At 53.1% G+C, this 22,889-nt stretch overlaps 3 protein-coding genes across 8 annotated transcripts; 2 read left to right on the top strand and 1 right to left on the bottom strand.

The window, feature by feature from the left end:
• Nucleotides 1-1,075: 1,075 nt before the first annotated feature.
• LOC115484452 (uncharacterized) lies at nt 1,076-4,084 on the bottom strand. 4 transcript variants are annotated; one of them, XM_030230811.2, is made up of 5 exons: nt 3,901-4,084; nt 2,642-3,001; nt 2,315-2,516; nt 1,899-2,043; nt 1,076-1,570 (listed from the first exon to the last, which is right to left on the bottom strand). In XM_030230811.2, exons 1-5 carry the CDS (start codon nt 4,082-4,084, stop codon nt 1,442-1,444), a joined length of 1,020 nt encoding a protein of 339 aa, XP_030086671.2. In that variant the 3' UTR covers nt 1,076-1,441. The 4 variants fall into 4 exon arrangements, with proteins under 4 accessions (XP_030086671.2, XP_030086672.2, XP_030086673.2 ...); XM_030230812.2 differs by having other exon boundaries at nt 1,076-1,567; XM_030230813.2 differs by having other exon boundaries at nt 1,899-1,938.
• A 567-nt stretch (nt 4,085-4,651) lies between these two features.
• Nucleotides 4,652-6,847, top strand: LOC108962468 (tyrosine-protein phosphatase non-receptor type substrate 1-like). 3 transcript variants are annotated; one of them, XM_030230810.2, is made up of 5 exons: nt 4,652-4,786; nt 5,115-5,474; nt 5,684-5,995; nt 6,121-6,468; nt 6,621-6,847. In XM_030230810.2, the coding sequence occupies exons 1-5, from the start codon at nt 4,720-4,722 to the stop codon at nt 6,818-6,820; spliced, it is 1,287 nt and encodes a 428-aa protein (XP_030086670.2). In that variant the 5' UTR covers nt 4,652-4,719; the 3' UTR covers nt 6,821-6,847. The 3 variants fall into 3 exon arrangements, with proteins under 3 accessions (XP_030086670.2, XP_050837970.1, XP_050837969.1); XM_050982013.1 differs by having other exon boundaries at nt 6,121-6,487; XM_050982012.1 differs by having other exon boundaries at nt 6,121-6,847.
• Nucleotides 6,848-7,216: 369 nt separating this feature from the next.
• On the top strand, nt 7,217-13,817 carry NSFL1C (NSFL1 cofactor). Its single transcript, XM_009093055.4, has 9 exons — nt 7,217-7,366; nt 8,069-8,166; nt 8,742-8,816; nt 9,924-10,089; nt 10,425-10,517; nt 11,180-11,289; nt 11,722-11,859; nt 12,343-12,507; nt 13,436-13,817. The coding sequence occupies exons 1-9, from the start codon at nt 7,265-7,267 to the stop codon at nt 13,596-13,598; spliced, it is 1,110 nt and encodes a 369-aa protein (XP_009091303.1). The 5' UTR covers nt 7,217-7,264; the 3' UTR covers nt 13,599-13,817.
• Nucleotides 13,818-22,889: the final 9,072 nt, after the last annotated feature.

The following is a 22,889-nucleotide window of genomic DNA, read 5'->3' as shown; positions in this document are numbered from 1 at the left end:
CCAACCTTCCCACTGAGGGAGCCAGGCTAAGACCAGGTGCTGGATCCCTGACCTGGCAAACTCATCACCACCACCTTGTCTACAGGGTGCTGAGTGTCCCCTGAGAAAGGACTGACTCCAAACTGTCCTCACTTCACATCCCCAGAGCAGGTGACTCATACTCAGTTGTGCAAATCAATTTCCTTAGTGGCTTTTCTCCCCACTGTGACAATTTTGTCCCCTCAAGGATCTCCCTGCCAGCCCCGCTCCCCTGGGTCACACTGACTTGTTTCACTTCTCTTTTCTCATTTCACAGAAAAAAGTAGATATAGCTGAAAACTGGTGATTGTATCTGCTTTCAAGGTCGCAGGCAGTGGTGCTGGCAGCAGGTTCCTCTGCCTGGAAAGCCTGTTTTGGGCTCAGTTCCTCCTGCCAAGGAGGTACGTGCTGGGGCCACACTGGTGGGAGCTCAGCTGCCACAGCTGGCTACATGGTGGCTGGGGAGCTGTATGTGGTGCCTGGTGTTGCAGGAGGCTGCAGCAGTGCCAAGTGTGGAGCGTGATCTGCAGCTTCCTGCCATGGCCACCTCGGCCCTCTGGCTTCCTGCCCCTGGCCTGCTTCCCTTGGAGGTGGGCACTGAACATGTGGGCACAAAGCAAGGAATGTGCATGGAGCAGATGTGCACTGAGCAGGGGCTGTGCATGGAGCAGATGTGCATGGAGCAGATGTACATGGACTGCCTGGGACTGGAGCTGAAGGTGTGTGCAGACCACGGAAAGGGGCAGAAGGGCCAGCGGGTACCAGCTGCCCTGGCCTTAGCAGCATCAGGAGCCCCTTGAGGAGGGCAGGGGAAGGTGGGTGAGGGCTGGCCTCAAACTGGAGCAGCAGCACCCGGGGCTGTTCCTGAGACCCTCCTGCTGCCTTGCCAGGAGATGCAGGTTTTGTGGGACTGGGCAGTTTCCCTGCCTGGGGCAGGTGGGAATCGGGAGCTGACCAGGGAGCTTGGCAGTAGCACAAGGGTGGCACACATTCCCCCAGGACCCTGCAGGACTGGCACTATTGCTCTTGCTCTGAGCACAGCAGGACTGGACAGAAAGCTGTTTGCTGGCTTTAATGAGGCTGGTGAAAAGATAACACAAATTATGGACCTGTGGGCCGGGAAAGGGCCAGTGGAGGCCCATGCTGGTGGACACCGGTGTGTGTGAGGTCCTCCTGGTGTTATCAGCACAAAACAGCTTGCACAAGGCAGAGGTGCTTGGCCTCGTGGTCTCATCCTGTGGTCAAGAAAGCTTCCAGGTCCTGGGAGAGCTCCCCTGAGATGCAAACATGGTGACCACAGCGTGCCAAGCTGAGATCAGGATGCGCCATGCAAACAGCTCCACTTCTTCTTTATGGTGCCCTGCATAAAGGTCCCTTCTTCCACCCTGACATGGTCTGGCTGTGCAGGCAGCTGTGCCAGGTGTCACTTGGCAGCTACCCTGAGGCTGGCATACTCGGTGGGGGCTGTGCCCGGGCTCCTGCTGCGCTGCGGGGCCAGGGGCAGGGGCTGCAGGTCGGCGTAGTGGATGTCGTGCTCCTCCTTGCTGCTCTGCTGCAAAAGTGCACACAAATGGGGAAAGATACCACAAGGAAAGTCTTGCAAAAATATCCCTAAATCAGAATGTTAAAAGTTGGAAGTGACCCACAAGGATCACCAAGACCACCTTGTGGCCCTGCAAAGGACAACAAGAACCAGGCTCAAGCCAGGCTGGGGATGCCACAGCTGCAGAGGTGGTGCCGTGGTGCAGAGTGTGCAGGGACCACATGCAGGCAGCTGCTGCCCACCAAAGGTCCGCCCTGGCCCCAGAGTCTTGCAGGGCTCCTGCAAGCCAGGGCATCAGCATGGGATGTGCTTCCCCATACTCACAGCTCACTCCTACCTGGCTGGGTGGGTGGGAGCTCTCTGCATCCAGGACTTCACTGTAGGGGGAAGGATAAGGATGGGCATCAGAACTAAAGGAAGCTGGGTCCTTTCCCCACCCAGCACAGCCCTCAATTCCTCTCTTGAATTTCAGCTTGATGCTCCTGTTGAAGGCAAATAGGGACAAAGTGCTGACTGCACACCAGGGCTGGGCTCAGACACATGGTGAGGGGCTGCAGGAGCTCCTGGGTGCGCCCTACCATGAAGTTTCCATGAAACGCAGAAAGAACCAACAGAATAGTGCACCTATATAAGCAAAGGACCTTTTCTGGGGCAAGTTAGAGCTCCACACAAGAAAGGAAGCCAAGATAAAGCAGGTGGATAAGACAGCTTGCTCATTTAAGGGTGCAGAAGGAAGACGTGCTGAGTACAAACCTGGGGGTGCCAAGGGTCTCTGCGCAGCACTGCAGAGGGATAGATGAGAAGCTGCCCATGGCCACTGTCCTGGCTGGGCAGGGGCTGCCCACCCCACCTTGGCACTTCCTCCTGTACATGCAAAGGGCCACAAAGAGGCCGAGGAGGAGGAGGAAGCAGAGCACTACAGCTGCAGCCACCATTCCAGGAAACAGAGCTGCTTCTGTGGAGACAGAGGTGGAGCAGGACAGGGTGGTGGGTGTGGGGCAGAGCAGGACCTGGCTGTGGGCAGGGTGGGGGCTGTGGGATGGGCACCCAGGGAGAGGTGTCCCACTGAGCTGCACTCACCTTGCACAGACACCACTGTGCCACTGCCACGCCTAAACACCTCATCCTCACCAGTGTTCCCCTTGACAAACTTCACGCAGTAATAGGTGCCAACATCAGTAGGCTGGAAGTTCCTGATGTGGATGGTGAAGTCTGTGTCAGACCCAGGCACTGCTCTCGTCACACGGGAGGAGGGATCCTCGTTTTTCTGGTCATAGACAGTCTTGTTCCCACTGCCCCAGCCCTTCAGCCACATCACAGGCCCTGGTCCAGCAATTCCAGACGTGATGCAGTTCAGGGTGAGCGTCTCCCCCGCTGCCACCGTCACCTTGGGCTGGGGCTGCTGCAGAGTGAAGCCCTGACCCGGCTGGGCACCCACACCTGGGCACAGAGACAGGAGGGTTCAGGGATGAGCGATGGGGAGAGGCAAGGGCAGCCTCATAGGCACAGAAATCCCAGTATCCCCCAATTTACAGCTGATAGATTTCCTGGGATGTGGCAGAGACAACATGCAGGCACCAGGAGGGAGGAAACCCTTCAAAAACCGGTTCAAAATGAACAAGGGGCAAATCTGAAAAAAGAGCAGGCTGCCCAGGGCAGTGGTGGAGTCACTACCCCTGGAGGGATTTAAATGACATGTAGATGTGGCACTTGGTGACTTTGGCAGAGCTGGGTTAAGGGTTGGACACGATAATTTCAGAGGGCTTTTGCAACCCAAACAGTTCTGCGATTCTGTGATTTGATAAATCTGCATCCTGTTCTGTCATTTGCAGGAGATGCTGCAGCTGCCTGGAGGCCAGAGAGGTGCAGAGGGAGCCAAGGGGAACTCCTGGCAGGAAAAATTCCTGAGTGCTGTTAAACATTAACACCCTGGCTCTGCTCCACATCAGCCAGGATCACTGTGGCTCTGCGAGGAATTGGGGTTCACAGCCAAGAGCCAGACTTGGCAGAGATGTGCAGCCCTGGAGCCCAGCACAGCCCACCGACCCCTTCTTGTCCCAAAATCCCTCCTGCTCCCCAAAACCCCTCCGATCCCCAAACCTCTCCTGCCTAAAGTCCCCGGCACGTATGGCAGCGGCTCGGCAGGGCTCGACCCGGCTGTGCCCACCCCGGGGCTGGGGATGCTCCGCACCCCGGGCACGGTTTGACCCCAAAAGGCGCTCGGGGCAGGAGCACCCTCCGCCCCGCCCGGTGTTTGTCTTTGCCGCCCACTCGCGTTTACGGGGCAGACGGGGCAGGGGAGCTCCGAAGGGATCTTGGGGGCCCCACTTCCCACTCACCCCAGAGCTGCCGCTGGACGGGGCCTCGCTGCCCGGATAGGAGGGGAGCTGCTGCCGCGGCCATGGGTTCTGCCCAAACTTTGGGAAGGAAAAGGGGAAGCGGGACAGGAAATTGAGGCGAGCGGGTGGTTAACGCTTTGGTGTCTGCCCGGGGCGGGCGAGAGCCGGCAGAGCAGCCGGGCATCACCCCCGGCGGACATCACCCTGCCGATACCCTCCGGGCATCATTCCCGGGCCACCTGGCACCGAGCGGCTGCTCCGGGCTCGGGACAGGGAGCGGCTTTGCGTCCTCCCCGGTTCGGTGACGGGCAGGAGCAGCGGAGCTTCGGGATGTGGCACGCTCGGTGTATCCCGAGCGCTGCTCTGCACCACCGACCCGTGGAGAGACCCCATCCCGCACCCCGATCCTGCTGGCACGGGCTGCGGGCCCCCTTGGCACCCCACACTGCTGAGCCACAGGCTGGCCATGTGTGGGGAGCGTGCTGGATCCGGGGTCCCCCTTGGTGGCTGCTCAGTGTCTGTGCCCACGGCCGTGGCTGTGGCACACGTCTGAGGGGAAAGTGGGGAGGACATTGCCGTTAGGGACCAGCGTTGTGACAGGAGATGATGTAGGCATTGAGCAGCAAATGGAACGTGATTGCATGGAGGAACTGGGCTGGTAGTGGCTCTTTTCCTTCCCCTTAGCTGGGTAAGAGACCAGCACCCTGCTAAAATAAGCCCAGTCCAGCTGAGTCAGCTGAGGCCAGTGCAGCAGAGTCCCACGGAGTTGAATCCAGCTGAGCAAAGCCCAGCCATTAGGGAGCAAGGTGTGGAATACCCATGGTTCTGGTGGCACAGGAACTGCCCCTCATGTGCCTGATGCTCCTCCTGCTCTGCAGAGAATCAGGTAAGTGGACCCTGCACAGCCCCATCCCATTTCCCATGCACGCTTTCCCACCCTTCAGGCCTGCAGTGCTTCCCTGTGCCCATGGGTACCCAGGGATCTCCTCTCTCTGCCTCCCTTCCAGCTTGCTTTTATCTCCAGATGAAATTCAGTTTACTCCAGGAAGGATCTGGGCTCTCCTTATCCTGCAGTGCCCAGCAGCCTGGGGGACAAGGGACAGGAATGTCTCTCTGTCCCCGGCTCCAGGCTCAGGGGGTCTGATGATGCCTTGTACTGTTCCTTGGCCCTGGGGCCCATTGTCAATTCCAAACATTTCTGTTTCTGTGCCCAGGTGTGGGTGCCCAGCCGGGTCAGGGCTTCACTCTGCAGCAGCCCCAGCCCAAGGTGACGGTGGCAGCGGGGGAGACGCTCACCCTGAACTGCATCGCATCTGGAATTGCTGGACCAGGGCCTGTGATGTGGCTGAAGGGCTGGGGCAGTGGGAACAAGACTGTCTATGACCAGAAAAACGAGGATCCCTCCTCCCGTGTGACGAGAGCAGTGCCTGAGTCTGACACAGACTTCACCATCCTCATCAAGAATGTTCAGCCTGAGGACATGGGCACCTACTACTGTGTGAAGTTTGTCAGGGGGAGCACTGGTGAGGATGAGGTGTTTAGGCGTGGCAGTGGCACCGAGGTGTCTGTGCAAGGTGAGTGGGGCTCCTGGAGCAGCTCCTGATGGGAACCACCCAGTGGGCTCTGCTCAGGTAGAGCAGGGATGGGGAAGGGGCTCAGGGCTGGTCCAGGAGAGGATCCCATGGGCCATCCCCATGCCCTTGTATGAGTCTCTACTCCAGGCAGGCCCAGGGCTGGGCAGGGGGCAGAGCCTGGTCTGATGGCCCCGTGCTTCTCCCCACAGCCAAACCCAGCCCCCCGCTCGTGTCTGGGCCTGAGCAGAGAGCGAGGCCGGGGCAGCCGGTGCCTTTCACCTGCACAGCTGGAGGGTTCTTTCCTGACAAGATTGGGGTGAAATGGTTCAAGAACAGCAACCCCTTGGGGGCTCAGCCACCCCAGGTCACCGAGTGGAAGATGAAAACCTACAACATGTCCAGCTCAGCAGTGGTGACCCTGCAGAAGGACGATGTCCGCTCACAGCTCACCTGTGAGGTGACGCACTCCACGCTGCCGGCCCCGCTGCCAGGGAGCTACCAGCTCAGCAGGGTCCTGCGAGGTGAGGGCTGGGGGCTGGCATGGGGCGTCCTGCTCTGTGGGGCTGGGGTCCCTGGGAGGAGGACAGGGGCCCTGTGGCCAGCAGAGCTGGGCACACCAAACACCAAGCTCTGCCTCTCTTCCCAGTTCCCCCCAGCATTGAAGTGCGCGCTGAGCCGAGCCCCGCTGAGGTGAACAAGACCGTGACCTTCACCTGCCTCGTGAAGGAGTTTTACCCAGCTGAAGTGTCCATTTCCTGGCTGGAGAATGGGACTGAGATAAAGGGGCAGAACCTCTCCCGGCCATTGGAGCTGCCCCTGGGCTTGTTTGAGCTGAGAAGCCGGGTGGAGGTGCAAGCCACGGAGGAGAAAAATGGGTCCACGATCACCTGCACGGTGGTGCACGATGCCCAGGCCCCTGCCAGCTCCTCAGCCGTCCTGTTGATCTCCAACCCGACCCAAGGGGGATTGAGCAATGAGTTCCAGATGGATAAGGGTGCATCAGAGCTGCTGGGGTGGGGTGCTTGGCAGGGCGGCTGTGTGGTGTCACCCCCTGAGGAAGCTCGCAGTCCCAGAAAGGCTCCCTGTGGGGGATTGGGATGCTGCTCCCCGAGCCCTGGTTCCTCACATGCTCTGTCCCCATTGCAGGTGGAAACCTTCGGTCCAGCCTCCTTCTCCTGGGGATGGGTATCCTGCTGGAGAAGGGGCTCCTCGGTGGGCTCCTCTTCTTCCTCTTCAAGCGCATGAATAGAAAAGCATCGGAGATGTTGCCATACCCTGCTCCACCTCAGTTCCCGGCTCCTGCAGCCAGGTCCCAGGGCTTGGCCACTGCCAGCAGTGATGTGTGAACCTGGAAATAAACGAGCCAGCATGCACAGGCTGCCGTGGGCTCCTCTGCGCCGCCAGTCCCGGCCCCGCCTGTGGCCATAAACCCGCCCTGCTCTGGGGCTTGGCACTGCCCATCCCCGGGACTCGGTGCTGCACACCAGGACTCGGTGCTGCCCGTCCCAGTGTTACACACACGGTGCCCGGTGCTCGGTGCCACCCCCTCTAGTGCTCGGTGCTGCCCATCCCGGAGCCAAGTGCCCGGTTCCCCTTGCCCAGTGCTCGGTGCCCGGTGCACGCTCCGGGGTCGGTTGCGATGCAGTGCCACCTCCTGGCCGGCAGGGGCCGCTCTTTGCAGGCCGGGCGCCGTGCGTCGCCCCGGGTGTTTCCGGCCGGGCGGGTTTGGCGGCGCACGCGGGGGCGGGGCGGCGCGGCCCGGCGCGGTTTGGGCGCTGCACCGCGGCAAGATGGCGGACAGGGAGGAGGCGCTGAGGGAGTTCGTGGCCGTGACCGGCGCCGAGGAGGAGCGAGCGCGGTTCTTCCTCGAGTCCGCCGGCTGGGACCTCCAGGTACCTTTGCCGCTGTCCTCCGCCCTCCCCGGCCCGGCGCGGGGATCGGCGTGGCCGCGGCTCAGGAGGCCGTGGCGCTGGCGAGGGGCAGCGCTGGGCCGGAGGTCGGTGTCCCGCAGGCTCAGGCCTCGCCCCCGTCCGTCGCCGCGCTCAGCCCTGGCGGCGGGGCCGTGGGCTGGCTGAGACTGAGGCCCCTCCTGGTTCTTTCGTTCACTTTGTAGCGCGAGGTGAGGGACGGTGGGCCCGGGGTTTGCCGGGGTTCTGTAGGTTTTCCTGGAATGCTGGTGAGGCTGTCAGTGCTGTGCTGTTGACTCTGTCAGCAAACAAACTAAGGGGGAGTCAGCCACCATTCTGACCTGCTCCTGTCCCTGCTCCTCCTCAAAGTGGCTGTGTTAAATTCCGAGTCTGCTCATGATGGCACAAAAGCTGCTGTTTCAGAGCAGTAAATTTGGCATAACTCTTGTGCTGCCGAAGAAGGGCCCTGACATTCCCTGACAGGGAGGGTGACATCCCTGCAGCACTGAGTGTCCTGCCATGACACAGCCAAATAGCAAACCCGCTGAGGCCTTGTCTCTGCAACAGGGGAAATGACATGAAGTGTCTTTAGTGTGAGGTGTCTTAGGAAATCCATCATGACAGATGCTTCACCTGGGTTGTTTGTGTGTGTTTTTCCTGAGGATCTTTGGTGGTTTTCCTTTCCAGATTGCACTTGCCAGTTTCTATGAGGACGGGGGTGATGAGGATATCCTGACCCTTCCCCAGCCCACACCCAGCTCCATATCCAGAGGCACTGGAGCCAGGTGAGGAGGCAGCTTCAGCTCCATACTGGAAAGCTGGCAAAGCACACACACTCTCCAAAGCACTGTGTAAATTTTCAGGAGGAGTAGCTCTGTGTTTAGGTTTGCTTCACCTCGTGTGGTTCTCTAGAAATTGTGAAAACCTGAGTGTTTGTACATCACAGGCATGGGTGTTATTGCACAACTAAGCCAGGGATCAGTTAGGAAAACTTGCCTCATTGCTCAGGAAAGCTTGATTTATCTTTTAACATTAAAAACAGTCTGATAGTGACCTTTCATTTAAGCAGATCATGTCTCAGCAGGAAGAATATTTTCTCATTTTGTGTGACACCTGAGCTGATCAAGCTGAGCATTTTACAAAACAAGACAGTGAATTTTACCCTACCAAATCCCTTTGCAGTAAGGGAATGCTGTCCAGTCCCAAAGAGGAGCTGCTGCCTTTGTCATGAAGGAAAAGTTCTCTTGGGTCAGGTGCTGGTGAACAGAACCCACCTTGCAGAAGAAGCCTGTTGCAGTGTGGAATGTTCCAGCTGGGAATGAGTCTGGAGGCTGACATCCTTCTTGCTGGATTTTTGCAGTGACCACCGAGTAACCTCGTTCAGAGACCTTGTGCATGCTCAGGAGGAGGATGATGAAGAGGAGGAGGGACAGCGGTGAGTTTGTAGCTGAAGGCTCAAATGCTGGGTGTTTATCCCTTCTGGGAGGACTTGCTGCCTGTGTACAGCTTCTTTGAAAGAACCAGGCTTACATGGATATCAAGTTCCTGTCATGAAACATTTGAGGTGTGACAGGGCAGGTTTCTCAGTGCAAAGCCTGTGCACAAGCACGTGCTCAGCTGTGCAAGCACCAGCTCTCAGCACTGAGAGAAAGCCTAAAGGGTGATGTGGAAGGCCTGGGTTAAGAATAGAAAACAGCCCAGATCCTCATTTGTGTCCACAGGGAATGGAAATGTGGGAATTATACAGGGATTGGTTTTCTTACTGCTTGGGGTTTTGGGGGTTTATTTTGGTGGGGGTTTTGGTTTTGTGTTCTGTTTTTTTAAGTGTTGCTTAAGGGTAAGTAATGGAGTGTGGAGTCAGAAATAAAAAAGTAGGGTCTCTTTCCAGGGGAAACATGGAGTATTAGTAGGACAGTCTCCAGTGTCAGCTCTGAGTAGTTAAATACCCTTAAGGTTGACAGGCAAGGTAAATGGAATGGAACTGATGTATCTGAAGGGGTGGCTCAGCCTGGATGGGCCATGGTCTGCAGGCAGCTGGGAGCTCACTCTGTGTGTTACAAGCCATCTGGAAGCTAATTAACCCAATCTTCCAGAAGTGCTTAATTGCACTTCACTGACTGTGCATCCATTGCTTCCAGTTGAGATCCATCCTTTGTGTGGCATGAACGTGTGCCTTCCCTCAGAATTCCAGCTGGATGTTGCTCTGACAGGTCAGAGATTTGCTGGAAGCCTTGCTCAGCTGGGTAATCGAGCTGGTACCGGTGTTTAAAATTGGGCTTGTCCCTCTGGTCTGTTCCTCTTCCCAGCTCTGAGCATTGTTACCACTTTATTGCTATTGATCTACGGGGCATTTACAGGAATTGACATAAAAAGAAAGTCTTTGCAGCACAGGAGCTTGCATGTGGCTGCAGTGGGAGACACACTGGTGGTAGCCAGTGTTTGTAGATCCAGGGTGTGCACCAACAAGTGAGCCCTGATCCAGCCCGAGGCTCCTGTAGAGGCAGCAGGCAGGGCTGACCAGGAGCTGGGTGCTTTCTGTCAGGTTTTATGCCGGCGGCTCAGAGAGGAGTGGGCAGCAGATCGTGGGTCCTCCGAGGAAGAAGAGTCCCAACGAGCTGGTGGAGGATTTGTTCAAGGGAGCCAAGGAGCACGGCGCCGTGGCCGTCGATCGGACAGCCAAGAGCGGGGGCGAGACGAGCAAGCCAAAGGTGAGGAGGGAGGAGTTCGTCCTTCTGTTCCCCGTTTCAGTTAAGGTTCCACCCTGCCAGCTCTTTGGTACTGAGGAGTCCTGGAATTACCTCAGCAGCTAAGTCTGGACTCCTCTTAGTGACTCCTCTTAGCTCCATTTTGTGTGTCACAGTGGCAAGAAAAGCCACTCTGTTGTGCCACATTTATTAACTTGCTGAAGCTGTCACTGCCTGCAGGGCAGGACATGTTGCTGATGCCATGAAGTCCCCGTTCACCCCAGAGGTGGTGGGAACAGGGAAGCAGCTCTTTGGTTTGTGTGGTTCTGTAACCCTGTGTCTGCCTCTCTCTCTCACAGCCTTTTGCAGGGGGAGGGTATCGCCTTGGGGCTACTCCAGAGGAGGAGTCAGCTTATGTGGCAGGAGAGAGGAGACCGAGCTCTTCTCAGGATGTGAGTATCTCTGCTTGGGTTTGTAGCTGTCACTCCAGGGATTTCTCTGCTCCAGCTACTGAGCTCGCCAGCCCCGAGAGATACAAAGCTTGACAGAAATTCACAAGGCCAGAAATATGGTAAATCCTGCTTCCTGTGGGATTTCCAAGTAGAGAATAATAGATGATTAGGTCTTGGGTAAGCAGTTTTCTGGTGATCTTTTAATTAAGAATCTGAGCTTTTCTTAGAAGTGCAGATCAGGAAAAATAGTGTGCAAAGAGCATTGGGAAATCAACACTTCTTTATCCATTATTATATACATCCAATATATATCCATAAATGGGAGCTGACAGCATCAGTTCAGGATTTCCTTGTGCTTGGTTTGTGACCAGACAAGGTCGTGGCTGTGGTGGGAGCCTGGTTTAGGCTCCTCACCAAGCACATTCCTGGCTCTTCAGCCATATTTATCCAAAAGGAGACCACGATGCCACCTTCTAGGAATTGACATATGACCATTACATAAAAGCCAGTGCTTTGGGTTTTTCCCTTAGCTCAGAGAAACCTGCTGGAATGTTTTTGCACCTTGGAGCTCCTCTGCCCATCTGAAACTTTTCGCTTTGCTTCAGTTTTTGTTGTCACCAAGAAGCTCAGTGAGGCTGATTGTTCTTTTGGGGCTGCTGCAGGTGCATGTTGTACTGAAGCTCTGGAAGAGTGGATTTAGCCTGGATAGTGGAGAGCTGAGGAGCTACCAGGATCCATCCAATGCCCAGTTCCTCGATGACATCCGCAGAGGGTACGTACTGAGAGGGGAGAAAAGGGACAGCTGTTCCCTGAAACACGAGTGTTTGTGGAACCCAAGGTTCTGAATCCATGGCGCATTTCACCTGAGCTTTCTTGCAATAAATTACTCTTGCAAGTTACTCTTAATATGGGACATTTGGTTCAGGTAAACAGGGTGGGTTTGGTTTATGTGGGGCCTTGAGATTTTGAAGTAAACAAACATGTTGATATTTGTGTTGAGAATTTCTGATGCATTGTGTCACAGCAGGTGAGGGCCAGGCAGAAGTAACCTTTAATTTGTGTCTGTCAGTGGGCAGGTGTGCATCTGTCCTGTTAGTTAAGCAGAGGCTCTCTGTGATTCCTGAATTCCTGAATTTTGGGCTTTTTGTCCACGAATTCCTGCTTTGTTGCCTCAGGCAGCTGCCTTAGAACACTCTCTTTGCAGGGAAGTCCCAGCTGAGCTGCGCAGGTTAGCACGGGGTGGACAGGTGAACCTGGACATGGAAGATCACCGTGATGAGGAGTACGTGAAACCTAAAAGTGTCTTCAGAGCTTTTACTGGAGAAGGACAGAAGCTAGGCAGGTAAGAAGATGGTGACACTGATTTACTACATGTAATGTGAGAGTCACTCAAGCCTTGCAAGGTGGAGCCTTCTGATTCATCCTTCTGAAATAAAGGCTCTGGGTGCCTGTGGGATGGGAGTTGTTCCTCTAAGGAAACAAGGCTCACTGACGTATACTGTGAGGTGGCCCAGCTGCTCCCTGCCAGGAGCCAGATCCCTGGTTTGGAACCTCCATGGTGTGTTGCATTGGAGCAATGTTTCCAATTCACACTTCCCCTGTTAACTTGTGGGTGTGAGGACCTGTGACATCAAAGGGGATGGTAGAGTTGAATTCTAGACAAATTCTTGCTGACTGGCTGACTCCAGAATTCTGACTTGCAGCTTGCTTGTGGAGGAGCCCTGGTAGTTGGCCTGGCAGACAGTGAGTGTGCTGCCTGATCTGGTACCCTGTGGGCAGGTGAGTTTGGTTTCTAACAGCTCACCTTGCGTCTCCCTGTTGGCAGCACTGTGCCCCAGGTGATGGGCACCAGCTCGCCAGCCCAGCAGGCAGAGAACGAAGCCAAAGCCAGTTCTGCCATCGTGATCGATGAGTCGGAGCCCATCACCAACATCCAGATCCGGCTCGCGGACGGCGGGCGCCTGGTCCAGAAGTTCAACCACAGTCACAGGTATGAGCCCAACAGGGAACACGGGCCAGGCATAGATGGCTCTGCAAAGCAGGCAGCAAGTGCTAAAATCCTGGATAGCCTTCCAGAAGGAGCTCTGGGCATCCTTCTATACAAGTGAAAGGGAATAAAGTTGTTGTGGTGTTTTTAAGTTAGTTGCTAACTGTCGGGTAGGATTTGCTTCCCAAATTGGGATAGATTATAGCCAGTGACATGCCACCTGGGAGCATAAGTGTTACCAGCAGAACTTTACTTGATGTCACCTGTAAAAAATGATTTTCTTCTAAAGGCTTTGGAAACTGGCAGATAATTAGGAACCTGGTTCAGTTACTCTGACTCAATTTAATCTTTTCTATGAGGCTGTTACCTGTGCTGAATGGAGCACCAAGGGATGCTCTTACCATGATTCTGTTCTTTAGACGAGCAAAGTTGGCTTAGGTACGCCACTGCTTCACTCGAAATCTCTTTAAATCCTTCTCACCTTCCTGATCTTGTAATTTATACTCATTCTTCCAGTTTCTATCGGGGTCAAGCTCAGGGCAAAAAGTTACAAAAACCTCTGCCTGTGACTGAGTTCTGGAAATGGATCCTGTCACTGTGTGGCCGCTCACAGGAGCTGAAATCCTCTGGGTTCTGCTGTGTGACAAGATCGGGAAGTGTCAGTTTGTTAATTGTTCATAGCAGAGGGTCTGGAGGCTTTCAGTTTCAGATAACCCGCTGACAAAACACACAGAGAGCACCGAACTGAGCCTGTAGCCCAGAAAGCAGCTGCTGCTATTTCACTAAAAGGGAACAGGTTGAAACAGAATAGCCTGGTGTGGCCTGTGGTGAGAGCTCTACAGATGCAGGGCTGCACGCTCTGGGCAGAGCAGTCACTTGTCCAGGCTGTGCAGTAACAGCATCACCCTGTGTGTTTGATCCCTCTGCACAGGATCCGTGACATCCGGCTCTTCATAGTAGATGCTCGGCCAGCGATGGCTGCCACCAGCTTCGTCCTCATGACCACCTTCCCCAATAAAGAGCTGACTGATGAGAACCAGACCCTGAAGGAAGCCAACCTGCTCAACGCTGTCATTGTCCAGCGGTTGACATAAAGGACCCCAGCTCTGGCCACACAACTGCAGCGTGCGGGGTCGTCTCCTCCCGCGCGTGTGCCAGCGCCGTGCCACATAGGCCCACATCTGCTCCTAGCTCTGGGTTCTTAGGTCTTGGTTGGACTTTTTCTCTTTAGTTGCATTTCCCATGGGGTTTTTTTGTGATGATGATGATGATAATGATGATCAATGGACTTTAAAATAAAGAAATGAAACGAATCCGTTTGGAAAGGAGCTGCAGCCTCTTGTGCCCCAGATTCCCCCAGGAGAGTTCAGTTACCTTGTGGATTGAGTTACTGCACTCGGAGAGGGGGGGAAGGCAAGGGGGAAGGGAACTCCAGTGAGCAGTTTCTGTCAGTGGACTGCTCACCACAGTCCTTTCTCTTCTCTCCAGGGACGCCTGTAAAGTACTCCCTTTTTTTTCACACATTAAATATAAGTTATCTGAGAATGGGTGATCTGATTGTCAGAATAATGGTTCCACTCCTGTAAAAGCATTGTGGGGGATGTCTTTGTGAAAGAGGAAAACTCCGACATGCGTGAGGTGCAAGGTTTAACACTTCCCATGCTTTTCTGGAGAGAAATCCCTGACTTTCCTTCCTTCAGCAGAATTCTTGGGGCATTCATTGCAGTCCGCACCTGCTCTGCCTTCGCTTTTTCTGACAGGCCAAACTGGCTGCAGGTTTAAATTGCTGTATTGCATTTCTGTGAGAAACCCTGCTGCTGACTTCTTCTTTCCAAGAAGGCACAAAGCTGAATCAGCCTGAAGTGACTGGAAGTAAAAGGCAGATAGAGTCTGTCTTACTGGAAAGCAAGTTCTGTCCTGAGGTGAATTGAGATGATTGCAACAGCTTCGGTGGGAAAACTCAAGGCTGTAGTACCCTTTGATGTATTTTCTCTCCTCTGCTGAGGACTAACATAGCTGAACTCCTGGAATTCTCCAGCGTTGATCTGTTCTGTTTGTGTTTTGGGCTCATCTCTTTCCCTCCTTTGAACAGTATCCTGTGGGTGAATTCCTGACGCCCAGACAGGAGGCACTGGTAAGGCTGGCATAGTCATGGAGTATTGTGCCAGACACTTTGCACTGCCCCTCAGCTGCTTCTGTCTTTGTTCAGGGCTCCCGAGCAGAGCCCAGAGCTGTGCTGAGTCTGTGCTGAGTCTGCAGCTGTGTGGGCTGCAGCCACCGGCTCCCTGGCAGTGGGGTCCTTGGGAAAGGCTGTGCTGCTGCTCCCTCCCCATCCTGCCTTAGGCACACTTGAGCCCCACGGATGTTGAGCTGTCAGTCCACCCCCTCAATGCGTGGAAACTTCCAGGTCCTCCCCTTGGTGTGAGCAGAGGGAGCTCGGGAGCAGCCTGGGGAGGGTGGGCAGGTTGGGCAGGTTCAGCGTGAGGAACTCGCTTGGCTGGCCTGTAGAATACAAACCAGAGAGCAGCCCTCAGCAAGGGCATTTTTACAGTAGTTTCTCAGCTGAGAGCTGAATTAACTCACAATTTTCATTACTAAATGGACATAAGTGTGCGTAACAACCAATTTGTAAATTATTGTGAAAATTGTCATTAAAAGCCCACAAACAGGAAAACAGTGTTTGACCCTTTCTAATAACAGCTGCCATCTGTCTCAGATTTTGGATCATGCTCATTGAGGGTGTCTCCTCTTTGGGTTGCTCTGCAAGCAGACTTCCTGTGCTGAGCTGTCTTCTACTAAATGAGATTCAACTTCTCAGCAGCATTTTTACAGATTATTTTTGTGACAGGAGAGCCTGGGGTTCACCTGCTTGTGCATCACTTACTGGTGATGTGTGATAACCTGGGTGAACCAGCAGGTAGAATTAAGAAAGGGAATTTCACTTGGAGTTAAATAAAGTCACAACTGCCTTGTGGAGTTCTTGAATCCTTCACATGTGCCATTCTGGGGACTTGGGACAGCATCTTCCAGAGTCCGGGACAGGATGCACCCCTAGACCCAGAAAGAAAGTTTATCTAACAGAAAGGGTGCAAGTTATTTGTCTCCTGCTTCTGTTTGTTAGTTAGGGGCATCAGAGCACTGAGGTGCTGCCCAGCTGCTGTCTGGGGTCTTTGGATGAATTGGCCACATTGGTGCCCCCAAATTCAGGGAGTGTTGGCAGCCAGACATCAACTCCTCCAAGCTGCTGATCCCAACAGTTTGCTGTGCAGATTCTGCTTACCAATGGGAACTTTCCCATCCAGCTTTGCTGCCAGCTGTCTCCTTGCCGGTGGGAGGGAAAGGGGATAAACCCAGGGGCTCAGGGATTTTTCTCTGCCAGGAAGAGGGAATTTTCCCTGGGGCCGGAGGGTGGCAGTGCTGCAAAAAAGCCGCTCCTCTTCGAAGGCTTCTTTGAGGAGCTCTGCCGACGCCTGCTGGGAGCGGCACCTTGTGCTGCGCTGTGTATGTGAGCACCTCTGGGACACCGCTGCCAGCTCCTTCTGCCTCTGATTCTCTCCTTGTTTTTTTTTCAGTAATGAGCAGTGCTTGTCTCCTGATGAGCAGGTCAGCTCTGCCCCACTGCCCGAGGGAGTGCTGAGGTGGGATCAGTGACCAAGGTAGACCTGTCTTCTTCCAAACCTCACAAAAGAGCCTGTGGAACCAGCTGGAAGTGACATACATGCAATCTGCTATATTAAACTGTTTCCTTCTGTGAGCTGGTGAAGTGTTTCACTATAAAATAACTGCACAGTTGCATTCCTGGAAGATTTAAAGGTCAGGTTGGACAGGGCTTGGAGCAACCTGATCTAGTGGAAAGTGTCCCTGCCTGTGGCAGGGGGTTGGAACAAGATGAGCTTTAACATCCCTTCCAACCCAAACCACTCCTTGATTCCATTATTCTATTTGGTGGTGTGCTACTGCAGTAGACAAATCCTTATTTCTGACACTCGTGTAGCTTTTGATTATTAGTGAGTCTGACTTCCTCTCTAGTATAATCTCTTGTGTTTTTCATTCCATTTTTGTGTTCTAATAAAGTCATAGGCCAAGACTGGGCTTTTCTAAAACTGATATTTATGGTCACAAAAAAGTCTTTTTTCTTCCTTCTTTGCCTGAGAAGTGTTTCCCTGCAAAATTTTCCTTTTTTTCTTTATTGATCATTCTCCTACAAGGAGGTCGTGCCTGTATTCCTGGCCTTTCACACCCCAGTGTTAAGGCAGTGCTCCACATCTCGTGAAAACTCAACTTCTTTTCAACTTCTGGGTTAGATACAGCTCAGTTTCAGGACTGTGCTGTTCCATCTGGAGCTGATGTCTTTCACTGTATCCAACTTTTTTCTCCAAATGCTGCATTTTAAGAGTTTTCCTCACTTGGGTAATTGTAGAACTTCCTGGGATTTTTTTCCTTTGTATGCAGTTCTTTGTTTCCTCTTCTTTCCTTTCACGTCCTCGTTGCTAAGGTTTAGTTCCTGTGTTTTCTGATAGTATTTCACACCATTTCCTGGGAACTTTGCCTCCCCCTCTGTAATGCTGTTTTTGCTGTGGGATGTTTCCTGGTCTGTGTTTCTTACATGATCAGTGTTCTGCTTGCCTCAGGAAGTTCTGCTATCCCAAGGCCAGGTAGTTTTTCAGTCATCCTGCTGTAGGAATACCCATTTCTAGGTGTAGCTGTACCTTCAGCTGCCTGCTCAGGTAAAATAAAACTAACCGCATGAAGCAGCAAGTTTTGATTGGCTTGTTTTGGCCCCAAACTTGACTAGCTCAGCTGGCAGATAAGTGGAAACAGCATAAAAGATATGGAGAAAAAAAATCCCAGTGGGCACAGCAGCACTGCTAGAGGATGACTGGGAAGTTAGGCTTTTTTTTTTTTTTTTTGTCTTGTTGCTTTTTGTTACCATCAGTTATATTCATTTAGTCTTTGCTTCTCATTGTTGGACAACCCTCCATCCTTCCAGAAAGAAAAGGTGACCTTCTGCTTCTTGAATAGGTCTTCAGCTCCCTGTGTCTTGACTCAGAGGAGTGATTAAAAAGATGTCAGTTTGCTCCTGGGATGTTACCTGGAAGTTCAGTCAGGAGGTTTTCTTTTGAAAGCAGCTCTGTTTTACAGATCTTTTGTTACCAAGAAAAAGGACCTTGAATTGAGGTTTCTTCCAATTCTGTGGTTAGACTGGAAAATGTGCTCAGGGGATTGATGTCACAGTCACATAAAACAAGATGCTGTGGGGTTCTTCAAAGCCCAGCACCACAAGGGGAGGAGCTGTGACACCTGTGTTAATCCTTGGGCAGGAGCTGCTGCCTGTGCAGGAGTTTGCTGTTCAAGGTAACTGCATGAAGGATTCCTGGGTTGTGAAAGGAAGAGGGCCAGCCCCTTACTGCTTCTGAATGGCCTTGTTGGTGAATCAAATGGAGACTGGTACTCTTAAATGAGAGATTTAATTAAGCAATGAAGCTGCTTTTCTTACCAAGTTGTGAGTTTCCATTGGTGCTTGTGTGGTAAATGTAGCATCCTCTGAGGCAGGGAGTCTGACAGCCACTCCAGGTAGGGCTGGGAGCTGGAGCCCACATTTCTCAGCTCTGCCTGCTGCCAGGAGTGCTTTCCTGGCATCCCAGCTGCATCCCTATGAAAGAAAAGCCTGACAGCTCCTCTCATGCTGGGAGACTCAGAGCAGACTTCTCCAAGCTGTGTTTCTGTACCTGTCCTGCAGGCACAGGTACACAAACACATCACTGCTCTGCCTGGTGTGAGGAGGATCAGCCATGGCACACAGGCACTGAACCCTGCAGAGCTGGGGCTCCTCACCCACATCCTTGTGAACGAGGTCCCACTGTCCTGCCGGATTTAAGGTGTGCTTTGGGCAGTTTCATTTTACCTCAGGAAAGAAAAAAGACTAAAGTTATTTGATGTCTGCTGGGAGTTCAGCTGCAAGTCTGCTCCTCGCTCAGGTAAGTGGTGCAGGTGATGTGCCACATGCCATGACCACACATGGCTGGCACAATGGCCCTGGGAGCTGGTGCAGTGTGTCACTGCAGATCACCTGGGGACTTCCATGGCTTCCAGAGTGCTGAGTGGGCTCCCGGGGTAGCATTGATGGGCAGCTAAACAAACACACACCAAGGGAGCAGCTCTCTGCAGGTGCAGGCCAGGTGATGGGGCTGCCTGAATCCTGCAGGTTCCACAGAAATGGGAGGTGAAATCCTTTCTAGTTACCTGTGAACAGTTTTTCCCAACGAGTCCCATGTTTCCCAATTACACAGCTCTACAGAGAGTAGAACAATACTAATGATGCCACGGGCCCCCATCTTTGGCAGTTGAACAGCTCCAGCGTCAAGCACCTCTCAATTTACTAATTTGTCATTTTTTTACTTACTTACAACATTCCTAAAGGCTTATCTTATTTACTATCCTGTATTGTCTGTACTGAACCTGTCAGTCCCAGCCCTGGGAGTTCCTGAATAGATTCCAGATGTTCTTATTTACTCAGGTACATTTCATGACTCCTCCTTAAATTAACTCTTTAATGGCTTATAGGGCCTATGATGGCAACAAGTTCTCTCCTGCCTCATCCATCTTGGTGGCTTTTAAGTCCTGGCTCCTGTTCCACCATGAGAAGGCAGCTGTGCTAAGGGAAACCCAAGGGCCACTGCTCTAGCCCCATGCCTGCAGCAGTGAAGAAGAGGTAAACCTTTGGAGGACTCGTTGGTGGAACACATCCAAATGCTGCCACTTGCTGCTGTGCCAAAAAAAAAAAAAAAAAAAAAAAAACAACAACGATTTGCTGGCTTTAGGCTATGTTTTACTTTATTTGTTTTCAGTGGGGCTTCCTTGCCTGAGCAGCCCATCTCTAGGTCACAATGCCCTGAGAAAGCCCTGTTCAGCCAGTGGGGATTGGGTGGAAGCTGTTGGTATCACACATTCCTGGGCCCTGGGCTGACTGACAGGGATCTTATGCATCTGCAGCGGAGAAGGGGGTTCTGAGGAAGCTCCTTTGCAGTGAGTAATTCCAACAGGGCCTTGTTTCTCAAGCTGCAGAGCTTTGGTTTCTCTGAGCCTTTTGCTAAATATCTGCCACAGAACATGGGGCGTAGCAGCTGTGTTCATGTGTATTTCCGTTTTCTTTCAAAATACACTTTTAAGCAACTAATAGAAGAAGATCAGTCAGTGATGGAAGAGGCATCATCCTTTCATTCCAGCCTCTTGGTGAGGTTCCAGGCCTTGGCACAGAGTGTTACTGGAAAGCTCACTGCTTGCAGCAAGTCACCCAGTGTACAGCAGCGATTAACATCGGGACTGGTGCTTTTCACCAAAATCTGCCTTTCCAGCACCAAGCTGAGCTCTGCTGTCACACAGAGGCAGGCTGAGAGCTCCCCATGCTGCTCTAGCAATCGTGACATCCTGTCGAGCTCCAGTGGGTGACGCTGCCTCCTGTGAGGCACTGAGGGCACAACCGAGCTTTTGGGAGGAGCTGAGCAGGGCAGGAATAAAGCTTCCCTGTGTTTGGGGATAACTGGGCACTGACTTAGCCAGGAAGCAAGACTGGCTAAGTCTTGCTGCTCAGCTACTTGGAGAGGTAACTACTGGTCAGCTCTTTGCTTTGTAGTCTGTGAGCAGCAAATGGAGCTCTGTGCACCTGGGGAATAAATGAGTGCCAAAGAGCCAGAGGATTAAGTGCTGAGTACAATTTCCAAAGTACCTTGTGTCTGTCCAAAAGTAATTATGTGGTGTGTGGGTAGAAAATGGCCTCGGAAAAAAAATAAATCAAGATTTAGTATTTCCTTTTGAGTTTCCCCTTTCCTTTTGAATGGGGAGAGATGTATTTTGCTTTCTTACAGAGATGTATGCCAAGATACTCTGGTGGGAGATGGGGATTTGGATCCCACTGCACTGGCTGTGGTCCAGCGTGAGTGATATTTGTTATCTGGGATGCCAGTAAAACAGCAGTGAGGAGAGATGCCACTGACTCACTTGTACTGTGCCTTATTAACCAAGTTCTGACTCAGCCTGTGAAATTCAGGTGGACAAGGCAAGGCTGAGCTGAAGATGGCACATTGTAATGAACCTTGCAGAGAGGGTGCTCATTTCCCCCTGGATACAGGATGCAGTACAGAGACACTAACACAAATTTAATGCTTCCACTGGGAGCAGGGAGAGGGTTTTGCCTCTACTCTTCTGCCTTGGCTGTTGCATATAAGTCCAGTCTCAGGGTCTGAGGCAGGATCAGCTTTTAAAGAGTGGCCCGATGGGATGAGATGTGCCAAACAGACAATTAGCAGGCAGAGTGGTGGTGCCATCCCTCCCTGCCAGCCTTTTCCAGTGCCTTCTGTCCTCTGAAGCCAATTTCTCCCTGTTCTTTGCTTTGCCCAGCACTTGCAGCACTGAGCTATGAGCACGGCTGCCTTGGGAACGCCGCTGCTCCCACACAGCCAGCGCCAAGGAACAGGGCTCCCACCGCTCTTCATGCAGGAGCAATTTCTGGTCTGTGATGCTGAGACTGGTGGATGCTCTGGGCTACAAAAGGACTGTGAAAGACAAATGAACTGCACCTTTCTTATCACCAGGTTAAAACACTGCACTGCTATGGGAGATCTCTTGGGAGCTCACAGGCTGAAGGAGGATGGAAATTGCAGATCTTCCAATATAAAGGAAAAACATAGCCATGAATCCAAATGGATGTATCCACGCTTCCCGTGCTCACTGACCTTGTCCTGGGACTCTGCACAAGGGCCTGGAGTGACAGGACAAGGGGTAACGGCTTCACACTGACAGAGGACAGTCAGATGGGATATTAGAAAAAAAAATTCTTCCTTGTGAGAGTGGTGAGTCTCTGGCACAGGTTGCCCAGAGCAGCTGTGGCTGCCCCATCCCTGGAAGTGTCCAAGGCCAGGCTGGATGGGGCTTGGAGCAACTTGGTCTAATGGAAGACGTCCCTACCTGTGGTAGGGGGCTGGAACAAAATGAGGTCTCTTCCAACCCAAAGCATTCTGTAATTCTGTGAATAAGGAGTCCAAAATGGGTTCCAGGTCTTCTTTGGGAGAGAGGGGCTTTTGTTGTGGAGTGACCTGTGGCAGGGACCTGCATGTTCCCACTGCCCTCTCCCTTCCTATTGCTGCCACTCTGCCTGCCTGCTCTGGGTTTCTCATGCTGGCTCTTTGCAGCTGGTGGTTGCTGGTGCAGGAGTGCTAGGCTGGTTCCAGTGTGCTCCTGTAGTGCTCTGGAGCTCCGGCAAAGGCCTTCTTCCACACATCCCTGAGATCACATTGTGGGAGCAGCCTGGGATGGGGAAAAGATGCTGGACATAGCTTGACTTTTGGGGAGCAGTAGATTTCTCCACTTGGCTGCAGAAAGCCTGAGAGCTGCTGCCTCGAGTACGTGCTGCACTGTGAGCCCTGACAGGGTTCCTGCCTCTGTGGGCAGGGTCTGGCCACACTCCTCCCGCAGGGCAGGTCATTTCCCCCATATCGGCTCCCCCTGGAGCCTCACAGATGCTGTATCTTGTCAAATCGTCAGCCAGCTCAGATCTGCATTTGCAGCAGCTACTTGATGTGAGAGGCAGAGTCTTCCTCACCCTGGCGAAGGAAGGCTCTGCCTCCCTGCCAGGTGCAGGATGGGGCCGTGTCTGCCATCACACTTTTGGGCATCATGAAAGTGCTGAGCTGCACTGCTCGACCCAAGAAGCTCTCCCAGAGAGGAGAGTGGTCTGCAGAGAGGTAAGATCAGTGTCCCAGGGTGCTGCTTTCTCACATGCAGAGGCGCATTTCACACGTGCAGCTCACCCTCTCGAGTGCGCTCGCCCACGCGGAGCCTGCCCAGCTCGAGCCGCAGGCTGTGGGGGTGGTTTGAAGTGTTTATGACTCAGGCTCGAGAACACATTGTTAAAGCAAAGCTCTGCGTTGTGGTGTTGTTGCTGACTTTCAAGTGAAATGGGCAGAGCCGTGCAGAGCGCTGTCCTACCTGCTGAGAGCATCAAGGGAACAAAAGCTACCACAAAACCGTGCAGCCCTGAGAAATGCCTTTGTAATTTTAGAAATACAACTGCTGTGGAAATAAGATGTTGTATGAGTAAGTGCTCCTTGGCGGTGCAAGCCTAATGCCTCAGCCTTCCCCGCGGGACAAGGCTTTTAAGATTGCATGCCTGCAGTTTGGAATACAAGGGACCTGACTCTTGCTGTGGGCTGTAAAAGGCAGAAAGTAAACTGGGACCAAAAGCTGAGAGGCAGGAACAGGCTGGCACAGGGGAGGCTGACACTCTGCTCCCCTGGGTGAGCAGGAGAAGCTGGGCCCTCCAGCCTGGTGGGCAGGGCAGTATCAGTGCTTTTTCCATGGCAGGGGCTGTGGAGGAGTTATTGCTAATT

The sequence above is a fragment of the Serinus canaria genome, chromosome 20, assembly GCF_022539315.1.
Source record: "Serinus canaria isolate serCan28SL12 chromosome 20, serCan2020, whole genome shotgun sequence".
Lineage (NCBI taxonomy): Eukaryota > Metazoa > Chordata > Aves > Passeriformes > Fringillidae > Serinus > Serinus canaria.
This window is presented reverse-complemented; position numbering and strand designations above follow the sequence as displayed.